At 40.1% G+C, this 12,967-nt stretch overlaps 1 protein-coding gene across 1 annotated transcript in view; it reads left to right on the top strand.

Moving 5' to 3' along the window:
• The window catches only part of Prpf18 (pre-mRNA processing factor 18), a 36,269-nt gene that overhangs the window by 19,769 nt on the left and 3,533 nt on the right, over positions 1-12,967 (top strand). The window contains exon 9 of the mRNA XM_027405204.2: positions 1,350-1,505. Coding sequence (XP_027261005.1) covers positions 1,350-1,505 — 156 coding nt within the window. The remainder of the gene's footprint in view (positions 1-1,349; positions 1,506-12,967) is intronic.

The following is a 12,967-nucleotide window of genomic DNA, read 5'->3' as shown; positions in this document are numbered from 1 at the left end:
ACTCTAATAAAGTTTGCCCAAAGATCAGAGGGCGGAGCTAGCCACTAGTGAAACATAGAGGTCTGGAGGTTTATGCAGACAGGAAGTGATATGGCTGGACAGAGAGAGAAAGTGATAAGGCAGGAGAAGACAGGTGCTCAGTCTCTTTCAGCTGGGAAGTTAGCGAGGTAAGGTGTGGCTGTGGACAAACAAGATACCACTATAGACAGCTGATTGCATGGTAATGCATGGCCAACACCCCATCATGGCTGAAAGCATTGTAATCACTGCTTGCCCTGGTGGATACCTATTTTATTCTCATGATGTATGTATTCTCATGGTGAGAACTTGTTTTGTATAAATGACACAAAGAACCAGTAAATTTGAATAATGTGCTGGAAAATTCTCTTTGGAATTTTAGAGAAGCTGAAGTTTTATTGGTTAAAGTCTTGTATTGAAGTTACACATGAGAGCTGGTGATTGAAAACACGCAGAATTCCCCTTAAAATTAAACTCTGTAAAATGTGTTGTAGAGCAAGTTGATTCTATTTCTAGGGTGGTCACCAATCTTTCAGTTAACTGTAGTGCTGTGTGTTTTTACCCACTGCACACATCATACAGTTAAGAGTTTTGAAGTTAGAATCTCTGTGAAGTTTGCTTGAAGTCCTTGGGGATCTTTTAGAAGTTTCTTGCTCTTTGTTCTATTTCTTCCTCCTTTCTCACAGCTAGCCAGACCAGACTGTAAAATCAAATCATTTGTATTTACTGGTTTCTGTATTGACTTTTCAGAGCTTTTATTTTAAGTCTCTTGGCAGGTGGGAGACTTGGGGGTGGGCTGCGTCAAAGGAAGAGCGCTTCACATGCTTCAGCTCTGTGGTTTGTAAGCCAGTGTCCTGTCTGTTTATCCATCTATTGTGGACTGTAGGTGGTTTTCCAAGCAGATAGAGCACACCCCCTACCCTGTCCACTATACACTGCTTCCGGAGCTCTATAGTGCTGTGTGATTGAAGGTTGGATGGTGAAAGGCTAGCTAGCTTCTGTCTACCTTCCAGCCACATGTGGTGAAGACTGGCTTGAAAAATAGTTTCTGTTAGCATGTCAAGTCTGAAATGCTGCTTTCCAGTGCACAAAGGCTAGAAAGGGTTGCTTGTCTTTTTTACATGCTTAGCATTGGCTTCTGTTTTCACAGGCATTTGTATTTCTGGGCAGAGTAGTAAGTCACCCCATACTTCAATGTCTTGATTGAGCAATGGAACACAATATTTTCATGAAGAGGTAGATAAAAAGTATGTCAGGAAGTGCTATGCAAACTTGAAATAAACATTTGAACCAGTGTTTTGCCTTTCTGATTTCTTAAACTTTCCTTTCAGGCAAATGATGCATACCTTCAGATGGCCATTGGAAACGCTCCCTGGCCTATTGGTGTCACTATGGTTGGAATCCATGCGAGAACTGGCAGGGAAAAGATTTTTTCCAAGCATGTTGCACATGTTTTAAATGATGAAACCCAGCGGAAATACATTCAGGTAAGCAGCTTTAAGGGACAAGATTTGCTCTAACAATCTTTTTTTCTATATGTGTGTGTGTGTGTGTGTGTGTGTGTGTGTGTGTGTGTGTGTGTGTGTGTGTGTGTGTGTGTGTGTGTGTCATGTGGACATGCACATGCCTTGGCATGCATATAGAGGTCAGAGGATGACTTTGCAGAGTTAGTTCTCTCCTACATTCATGTGGGTTCTGAGAACGGAACTCAGGTCATCAGCACACAGTTGGCTTTTACCAAACCATCTTGATGGCCCTGCTCTAACCTTAATTCTCCAAACTAAATCTAAAATATAAGAAAAGGATTATGCTAGTTTGCTTATCTTTGGGGAGTGCATCCAACAAACTCCAGTTGATACCTGAAACATCGGGTAATACTGAACCCTCTACATCCTACTCCACAGCCCAGATACATATTTAACTATGATAAAATTTAGTTAGGCTGAATAAGAAATTAACTACACAAGTCAGAATTGGTGACATACATCTGTAATCCCAGGACTCAGTAGGTATAGTTAGGAGAACCTTGTTCTGAGCCAGCTTGGAAAAAACGGAGGGCGATCATGTCTCAGATAAACATAAAAGACAAGAGGAGGTAGGGGAGATTGTTTATAATTGGAGGAGAAGCAGAAGCAGGAGGTTGTTAATAACTGATTATAAAAGAGAACAGTTGTAACAATATTCTGTAATGAAAGTTATGGGAATGTGGCTTCCCTGGAAACAGTGTGGTACTCTGACCACTGTGATAACATGAGGCACAATTTTTGCATAAGAAGATGAAGTGAAGTTGGTTATGTAGGCGATGCCATGGTGAGTAGATGGTAGAAGCTACTGTTGATCTTCTCCTGATCCTATGAAAGAAGCCATGATGATAACCATTGACTAAAGGTAACTGCAAGTGTGGCGACTGAAACCCCACAGAAGGGAAGGGTGCACAGTGAGTAGGGCGTAGCACAGGAGTGTACAGGAAAGTCCAGAGCTGATGAGCACTTGCACTTATCAGTAAAGGACACCAATGACTTCATACATGATGGAAAGGAAGGAAATCATTATGCTTTTAATTTTCTTAACACTAAAACAAAACTGTTGGAGTTTGCTTTGTTTTGAGACAGGGGCTGGCTTCCTGGGTAGTCCAGGCTAGCCTCAAACTCACTGCCTCTGTCTCCTGAGTGTTGGAGCTGTTGATACAAACCATATCCAGCGCAATTTTTTTTTTTAAGTACATCAAGTGAGTTTTTAAGAGAAAACTGGGGGTTTAGTGAAGACAGACAATTTAGAGTGTTTTATAATAATGTTATTTGCAATGTGGATGTAATATATGCTAACCTAAGAAGGTATGGGAAGTGATGTCTTGGCTTCAGTGTATATAATTGCTTTTAAGTAGCATATGAAAATATTTTTCTAATTATCTGACTAAGTCTGAAGTATTTATAATTATTTTCTTGAAGTTGTATATGCCTCATACAAACTTGTTTGTACTGGGCTAAACTTTTCTGAAAACTTTATGTGAGTAAAAAACAAAATCAACTATAATCTAGCTTTGGCAAACTGTCACAAATCCCAGATTGTGTGAAACGACTTGCCGGGTGTCAGTTCTTAAATGTGAAGAAGAGCTTCGGAAGTTGACTTAAATTTGCTTAAAAGCATAAAGTGAACTCAGATGCTGTGCCAGAGAATAGTCATTACCATATTCAAGAATTATCTTTGTTTGTATTTTAGTTTCAAGTGCTGAATGTTAATTTGTGTGGCATACTTTATACCTTATTCACATACATTAGCATTTGAAAACATTTCAACCTGACTTCCCAATGTGAATTGTGCAGTTTATAGAGTTTAAATACACTTGGGTTCAATTCAAAGACATTTCTATCTATTTTTAAAGTTTTAGAATTACATTACGTTTTTATTGTGTGTGTATGTGGGGTGGGTGGCATGTGCATGCCAGGGTGTTCATGTAAAGGTCAGAGTATTAGTTCTCTCCTTCTGCCTTTGTGTGGGCTCCAGGGATCTAATTCAGGTCATTAGGCTTGGCTACAATTGTTCTTGCCTGCTGAACATCTCACTGGCCCCATTTTCATTTCTTAATAACCACAGATTACTATAGAAAAGGCAAAAGCTTTGAGTTAGAAAAGAGTGGGTTTTTTCTTTGGCAATTGAATATAATTTCCAAGGATTAAATTTGCTAATCATGCTCATTTGTACTGTGGCTACATTATAATGCTTAAAAGCTCATACAATTATATAATTTTAAAGACAACATTTCTTGTAAACAATGGTATGGTTTCTACTTCCTCCTAGATTCATTTTCATTATATAAAGAAAAACCATATCTATGGTTATCTATCTATCTATCTATCTATCATTTGTTTAAGAGGATTTCTAGTTTATTTTGGAGCTATGCAATGGCCTATCCTTCCTCCAGTCTTCCTTTGTAACAATATTCTTTGATTCTTGTATTGTTTAAGATACTTTCTTTGGGTGAATTTTTAGGTTTGTTACGGCATTTAAATAAAACTACTGTATAGATACGATTTAAAAGGGGGCTAGGGGCTGGAGAGATTGCTCAGCGGTTAAAAACTCTGGCTGCTCTTCCAAAGGTCTTGATTCTAATTCCCAGGAACCACATGGTGGCTCACTACCATCTATAATGGGATCTGATGTCCTCCCCTGGCATGCAAGCATACATGCAGATAGAGTGTTCATGCATAAAAAAGTATATAAATAAATAAAAATTTAAAACTATTATAATTTGATGTTTTAAAAGATATCTAAAAAATTTGTGTGTGCATGAATGCCTGTGTGAGGGGGTGTTCATACACGTGGAGGATATATGTGGAAGGTACGTGTGCCTGGATGTGCATTGTGTGTGAAGGCCAGAGTTAACCTCAGATAATTATTTCTCAGGACAGCTATCTGCACCCTTTCTTTTAACAAGGAAGTATTTTTATGTTATATGTATGAATATTTTGCCCACATATGAGTATGTGTACCACATGTGTTCCTTATACCCATGGAGGCCAGAGGAGGGTGTTTGATCCCCTGGAACTGAAGTTCCAGACATTTGTGAGCCACTCTGGGTTCTGGGAACCTAACCTCAGTCCTCTGCTAGAGTAACAAGTGCTCCTAACCACTGAACAATCTAGTCCCATCCGCCCAGCCCCTAACTGTTAGTTGGTGTGTTTTTATTGAAAAAGGTTCTCCCATGTGGTCCCTGACTAGGCTGGGTTAGCTGGCCAGCAGCAAGTCCCAGGGGTCCTCCTGTGCCCACCTCCCAGTGCTGGTGTTACAGATGCAAACCACCATGCCTAGCTTTTCACATGAGTTGTAGGGATTAAACTTAGTGTCTCATGCTTGGGCAGCAAGCACCTCAGAGTGATCTATAAATGCTTTCTTGTTGAAGTTTCCCTTTCAGCCAGGTTTAATGACATATGCCAATAATTGCATCACTTGGAAGGCTACAGAGGACTGTGAGTTTTGAGATGAGTCAGAACTGCATCCTGAGTTTAAGTCTAGCCTGGGCTAAACAGTGAGACCCTGATTCAAAAATCAGAATTTTTCTCTTCCCTGTTTGTTAGGTGGTTAGGGAAAGTTGGTGAGTGTACCGTCTGACATTTAGGTCAACTAATGCTTCTGTGAATAGGACACAGTGTTTTGGATTTAGCCTGTTGTTGAGGGAAGCTTCGGATACTAAATAATGGGCATGTCTCTCCTTGGGCAGAGGTTAGTGACACAGGTCAGAGAGTGACTTTAGTATTTACCTCATGGACTTGGATGATGTGTTAGTCAAACCTGTTGTCACTGTGACTGACACGTAAGTAACAATCTGAAGAAGGGAGGATTATTTGGCTCATAGTTTCAAAGGCTTTACAGCAGTGGTTCTCAGCCTTCCTAATGCTACAACCCTCAAAGTATTTTCATTGCTGCTTCAAAACTGTAATTTTGCTACTGTTATGAATAGTAGTGTAAATTTTTTTTGGCGATAGAGATTTGCCAAAGGGGTTGAAACACAGGTTGAAAACCACTGCTTTAGAAAGTGAGGAGGGAATGCCTGTGTTAGCTAGCCGGCTTCTTCTTTCTTATCTTTTGTCCCCCTGGCTTAGACCCTTTAGGACAGTCCTACATATAGTCCAAGAGGCTCTTTCTTAGTTTCCTCTGGGAACTCCTGTGCATATCATCATGTGTTATTAGCACCACCAAAGACAACCTGAGAGGCACCAAAACGTGTGCATGTCGCATCCAGTGATGAAAACAAAGCACTTTTGCTTGGATTAATTTGACCAAGAGCAAGCCCAAATTTGAATTCTCCACTCTGCTCCCTGTATCTTCTGGCTGGCTGTAGTTTCTGGTTGCTGGCGCATATGTAGTCTGTTTTGTGAATATGATCTATCTCTGTTGCTGTGTGTTGTGCCTCTGAATCTACGCTTCTCTCTAACAAAGGGCTTGGGTAGCACAGAAAATAAGGCTGGGAAAGTATTGAGATTCTTTATATTATCTCTAACAGAGTTTGCCAGGGGAGAAGCCACTTTACTGACCCCAGCTGACCCTGAATAGCACTCAACACCACAGACAGGCATTACCAATCTCTATCCACAATTTTTCAACATTGATGGTGGATATTTGTTTTATGGTTCTTTCCCTCCTGTTAGCTCATTTCAGCAAATGATCACCGCTGTGTGTGTGTGTGTGTGTGTGTGTGTGTGCGCGCGCGCGCGCACCTGCCTGCACGTCCCCCCCACCCCAGGTCAGGGAAAAAGCTGAATGCATGGGAAATCCAAGGTACAGTAAGCTTGCTTATAGTGTTCTCTTAAAGGCAGATTAAATAGGCTGTTACACAGTAGGACAGCAGGTTGAGTGCATAGCGTTGTTTTAGCTACATATAATGTCCTTTTGTTACTTTGGTCTTTTGGTGAGGTTGATTTGAAATATCCTCTGAAAGGATCATTTTCAACATGTTGCCTGAAGTTCAAATCAGGGGTTGTCAAACCTTTTTTGTTTTTAAGAGTCAGTTACTAAGTATCTTAGGTTTGTGCTTCATATGAACTTCACCAGCAGCCAGTGGCTGCTTTCTAGAGACAGCATTAAAAATAAGGTGGCTTTGTGGATCAGTTTGTGACCCCTGGCAAATGTATAATTTATATTTCTTCTGCATGAAGTTATTTGCTAAGGAGACCTTGTGAAAATCATTTGATAATTCTTTTAAAACACACCTCAAGAAATGCTGCAGTATTTGAAGTATATTGTCTTAGTTGTATAGCCCAGTGATCCTGTATAACATGTACTGTGTTAAAGATTGGATCCAGAATATTCCTAGCAACACTCAGCAGATTCCTTCATGTTTGCCTTGCCTCCTCCCATTGGTCAGTGCTATTCTTCTTTTTAAAAGATTTATTCATTTATATTTTATGTCTATAAATATAAACTGAGTTCCAGTTGTGAGCTGTCATATCGGTGCTAGGACTCATACTTGAGTCCTCTGCTAGAGTAGCTAGTACTCTTAACTACTATGTCATCTTTCCAGTCCCTAGTCAGTGATACTCTTGGCTTACAGTCTTTCCTAGTTTTGCCTGTTACTGAACATTATATAAATGGTAACTCAGAATGTGTGAAATAATTCTTATTTTTATTTGAAATACTAGTATAACGTATTTATGAAATGTGGTGGAAAGCAATTCAGGAAGCTGTTTGCTGAAACACAATTTCATCATCTGGCTTTTATGCAAACCCCTGAAGACTTCAACTGTGGAAGTTGTTTGAAGTGTTCAGTTCTTCACATGACTAAATACACCATGGGGAGTTTTCTCACCAGGCAGATCAGACAAAAGCTGTATAGCTTATTAGCTCACCTAAGTCTACTTGTTAGGTTCAAATTTGTGGTATTAACTTCAAGGATGGCTCATTCTGCCAAATATAGAAGAAATCTTTGGCCCAGATGTTGGGAAAACTTCTTTTACACAAATTATAGAGTCTCGATTATTTAAAGACTATAATTTGGTCATTTCTAGAGACCTTCTGGACAGTGCTGTCCAAAAAGACAGACAGAAGGAGGCAGAGAAAGGACGTGACAGCACAGGCCCTCCCTCCTCTGCCACTACTTCTCCCCAGATGGCCTTCTACTTTGTTCTTGGAGCATGGCTCCTTCTCCCTGTGGCTTCCCATGGGGCAGGTATGAAGGAAATGGAAGGTTATTTTGTAGTGGAACAAGTTTCAGATGTTTATTTTCCCTACAGAGTTCCTGCTGCACCCCTCTGCCTCAGGCTGTTGCTTCCCCCAAATGGCTGTCTCCAAACACTTACTCTCTGTGTCTCAGTAGTTTTTGTCTCATGCCTTTTGAGAGTGTGGCCAGGCCATAGTCTCAGGATTGCCAACTCTAGGGTCTTGTACTATCCCCTTGTTGGCACTAAGCTCTGGCAGCCCTTTGTGAAGTCCTTGGACCTGCCCATTGGATTATCAGTTGGAGTTTTTGCTTTGCTTCTTCCTATTGGTATCCTTCCTGCAGTATGTAGAAAAAAACAATATGTGCACTTGTCACACACATGGTCATCCTTAAAAGTTTTTCTTAAGCTGTTACCATCACACAAGGGCAGATGTCCTCAAGACCCTCTGGCAAGTTTTCATTAATCTCAAATTCATGAATTTTCTGGTTTTCCAACATTTTATCTATAATAGCATTGGCCAACCTTATGGGACATATTGTATATTTCCAATATACTCATGTATTGCCAAAATTAGTATGGCATCAACTTTTATTCCTTCAGTAAGTGACCACAGCTTGACTCATACATAGTACACACAAGAGTATGTTATTGGTGAGTATTCTTCATATGTTAGTACAAAATTATACATGACATATTTGCAGGTCAGGTGTCTTCATGACGTAGCCTCTAAGTCTTGGCTGACATAAGTTTCAAGTGGCAGGTTGTTGCATGGTAAAAACCACCTACTCATGCAGTACTTTCCATGTATTTAACCCTGCATTTCAGAAGCTGACATTTATGTTTTACACAATGCTGCCCTTTAATACCATGGAGCACTAGCATGCTAATGTAAACCGTGCCATGTCGCTTTCAGCAGCTCAGATGATAGAAAACAGTAAACATTTTACCCCACCAAATCTAGGTTTCAACCACTTGGGTGAGGGGGAAAAAACCAGATCAACCTCCCCCACAAAAACCTGATGACCATATAAATGAAATCTTCCCCCAAATTAGAGAAAAGGCGATCACTTGCAACAGCCCAGGAGTTAGTCTCATCATGCCGCTTTTTACTAGGAGTTCCTAAGCTAGAATGAAGTACCTAAAATTACAAAGGAAGCAGTTTCCAACTCAGTTCCCTGAATTCTGAGTCAAAAGTGGAATTAGGGTAACAATATTTACCGCTGTCTGGTGGGCTGTCTGATAATCCAATGGGCAGGTCCAGCAGCACAGCACTTTGAGAGGAATCCAGGGAGTCAGCAAGGCTAGACTTTTCTGTGTGAGGGGGGCTAGGGAAAAAGGTACTCACAAATTCTTGATGATTGCCTTCTTTATTCTTCCTCTTTCTTTATTCTCTCTCCCTCTTCTCATGTTTTTTTTTTTTTTCTTCACAACTTTTATACCCCAACAAAATCTTCCAGGCAGTACAAGAGTCAAAATGGTTGCATTATGTTTTCCAAGTGAATGAAACATACAAAATATGTTTCTCATCTCCCTTACATGATTAAACATTTAATGTATTACAGGTGAAAAACAGATTGTCCAAGAACCCACATACATTCATACCCAAGCAACTTGTTACAGATTAACTGTGTGGGCAAGTAAGGTGTTCTTGTGGGGTCTTTTACTGGCAGTTTGAATTTTGTAGTTACAAAGAAAGGGCAACTACTTAACCTGAAAGGTAATCTTATAAGGAAAACCTAAACTTTTATATATGAAAAAGAGTCAGCTGTATTTTAAATCTTTAGGGTATGTATCCATTCATTAGTAGATTTTTGTTTTTAAAATCAAATTGGGGCAGAAATGGGTATAAGGAATTAATCATCACCTTTGATCATCAACCAAACCAAGCAAGGATAGTATGTCAGCCAGTAATAATTGGGCTGCTTTGTTCTTGTTCCCCAACCTAAAAGAATCCCCCATTCAACTATATGCCTTTCTAAAACTTTAGATTGTCTTCTTGTGTTTTTCACCTCAAACAAGAACATCTTAGTCTAACTTTGTTATTTTCAAAGCTTTGTTTCAGTTGTGATGGACTCCAAGACCTGTGAACACATCTCCTGACATTAAGGTTAAAATAATTTAAACTAGCTGGGGTACTGGGACTCAATTGTTAGTAATTAACTTGAGCTACAATCCACGAAGCTCCTTAGGTAAACCTCACAGCCCCTGGCTGTGAAACATAATCTTGTATTTATCTTTATTCATCAAAATTGTGTATAATTTATTATTATCAATTTAGACAGTACAGCTTAGAGAAGGGTCATTTTCTTGACAATCCACAGGTAAAAATGCCCAGTAGAACGGTGTATTTCCAAGAGATAAGCACACTGTATTACAGGCAGTGGAGATCTCCCTATGTCCACTCACACCATGCTAGATACCAGAGAAAGAAAGGTGCAGCAAGCATGTATAAAGGCACAGCAGAAGCAAAAGACATTTCAGGGTGTGCAGTCCATGGCCTTGCCTAAATGAGATTGGCCTGTCAGAGGATTCCCTTCTGGTGGGCTGACACATGGAACTTCAATTACAACACGCTGCTCCTCTGGCATGGCCAATGGCAGGATATTTCTGACAGGCAAGGCTTCACAAATGTAACCTTTGATACATAGCCCTGGAATCATCATCACAGCTTTCTCAGTACTTACAGAAGACAGCAGTTGGAGGAGGATACTGTCATTTCTCCGACACATGTGGCACTGAGACAGAAAGGCATGCTCTCAATCACATGCTAGTGAGAAGTGGGATTGGGTTTGAGCCTGGACTGTCTTAGCTATGTTAGTAGTATACTACTTCTGTCTGAAGATAGACTCCACTAAAATGAGGGACACAAACCACACAATCCAGAAACTGAAATCAAATCTAGAGCAAGGTGAGAGAAATTCCAAGGCTGAAGATAAGGTGATGTTTTGGTGGTAATACATGAAAAGGTCCAGAATGGAACAGACCACTAGACTATCCCCAGAAAAAGTGGAAGAAATGATTTTTAAAGGGGAGCAGACCTGCAAAATGAGTGGTCATACTAATACAGTGTAGCTTGCATAAAGAACATGTGTATAACCTTTATGAGATTAACTATGAATATAGTTTTTCACTTAGAACTGTGATTTAGGGAGGAGTGGGAAGAAACTATGTATATATACATACATGGGACCAGTGGGCATGATATAAGCCCATTAAATCCTCCTAATTCATGGTCAAAAGTAAGTAGGTGATATTTGAGGGGAAAAACCCAGGGCTGTTATAGGACATTTACAAGTATGGCTGGAAACACCACAAAAGTCTCTTCAGTGGTGTGACTGGAATTGGTAGTGGGAAGTAAGGCCAATGAATACTGTTATTTTATGTTCCATCTGTGTTATTTTGTACAATATGAATCCAAACTCCAGGATTATCCTCTTTCTGTCACAATTCATAAACTTCCTGCTTTCAAATCTTGATGACTCTATATTGAAAGATTTGGGGCCTGTCCTCTTCTAGCTGCCATTTGGGACAGCCACCAATTCTGTTGTGTGAATTCTTACAGGGTCTCTTCTGAGTTTGTCCAGCTGCCATTTGGGATAGACATCAACCTCTCTCCTGTGAATTCTTGCAGTATCTCTGTTTGTCCTTGTTGTCTTTGATTCTCTTCAGCACCTGCACTGTTGCAGTTAAAATACAGTTTGTATTTCTCACTATGATATTAGCTCTCTTAATTCAGAGTCAAAAGCCCTTCTGGCCACACACATCCCTCCTCTGCTCACTGTTTTCACAGCATTTATCACTATTGGATGGATGTCACCTGACTGTCTGGCCTTATACTCAGGGTGCCTTTTTCTTGTTTTCCATCTGGCTTGTTTTGTTTGTTTGTTTTTCTCTTGTATTTACAGTGTTTAAGCACAATGCTTGGTTTACAGTAGACACTTCTTTTTTTTTTTTTTTTTTTTTTGGTTTTTCAAGACAGGGTTTCTCTGTGTAGCTTTGGAGCCTATCCTGGCACTCCCTGTGGAAACCAGGCTGGCCTTGAACTCACAGAGATCCCCCTGCCTCTGCCTCCCGAGTGCTGGGATTAAAGGCATGCGTCACCAACACCCGGCTAGTAGACACTTCTTAAACAGATGTTCACATCTGTTTTATGTTTTATGTTTTCATAAAAGAATAAAGTCAGGTGGTACATATGACTATAGAGTCATCAGTACACAGGAGGCTGAGCCCACGGCTGTCCAATGAGACCCTGTGGTGTTAAAAGCCAGTTAAAATATCACTGGCTCTCAGTTGTTTGCTGTGTTTTGATGAGTTGAGCTGTTGTCCTGCTTTACTACCCACAGCAGTGTGAAATAGAAAGCTAAGGGGTTCTAATTGAAAAGACTTGTTTCCGTTTGGGAAAAAAAACAAAAACAAAAACAAAACATGTTCTGACAATGACACACTATTAAAAATCCATTCTAACCTATCAATCCTTTCACAAGGATTTATAGTAGTGTTCCTGGTTCAGGCATGTGACTGTGACTGTTCTTAGACTCTGAATGTAAAGGCACCTCATAAATGTCTACTACTCGGAGCAGCTTGCCTAAGGTTCTAGTTATGGAACGTCCCCCACAGCCAACTCCTTGTTCAGAACAGTTCATGACATGCTTGGCTGCTGACTGAAGCCCTCGTGTCTCATCTTTCCTAGCTGCACCTCTCTTCCATCTACTCCATCAAGACACTTAGAGATGCCAAATCAGTGATGTCATATGTGTTTCCATAGCTACACTTCAAATTTGCACACATGATTAGAACTCAACAGTGGGGGATGTTGGGAATGTGGGAGGGAAGTTCTTTATCCTAAAGCAAATATCTGGCAAGTGGGAGAAATATGAGGTGCAAAGTAAATAACCTGGTCTTTCTTCCCACTGCTGGGAAGCCTCTTTATCATAGAAATCAGTGGAAAGGCGGCCTCTCCACATCTCCATTCTTAAATAGCTCCACGTGGACGATGTTTGGATCTGGAAAGCACTCTTAAAATATTTCAACATCATCTTCCAGTGATGTTGAGTCTATTATATAGCTCATTCACAGTAGTTGATATCTGTGTTATCAGTTTTTACTAGGAAACAAACTGATTTAGTTTGTTCTTGATGGTTTCATTAAGAGTAACTTGATATGGGCACAGCAACAAACATGTTGTGAGCTCCAGACCAGCCAGGACTGCTTATGTGACCCTGTCTAAAATTATAGACAAAAAAATCAAAGTAAAAATAAAAATGTTGTTTGAATATTTAGAGTTTAAGGGTTCT

Source organism: Cricetulus griseus, chromosome 3 (genome assembly GCF_003668045.3).
Source record: "Cricetulus griseus strain 17A/GY chromosome 3, alternate assembly CriGri-PICRH-1.0, whole genome shotgun sequence".
NCBI lineage: Eukaryota > Metazoa > Chordata > Mammalia > Rodentia > Cricetidae > Cricetulus > Cricetulus griseus.
The sequence above is the reverse complement of the archived record's forward strand: the minus strand, read 5'-3'. Positions and strand labels throughout refer to the sequence as shown.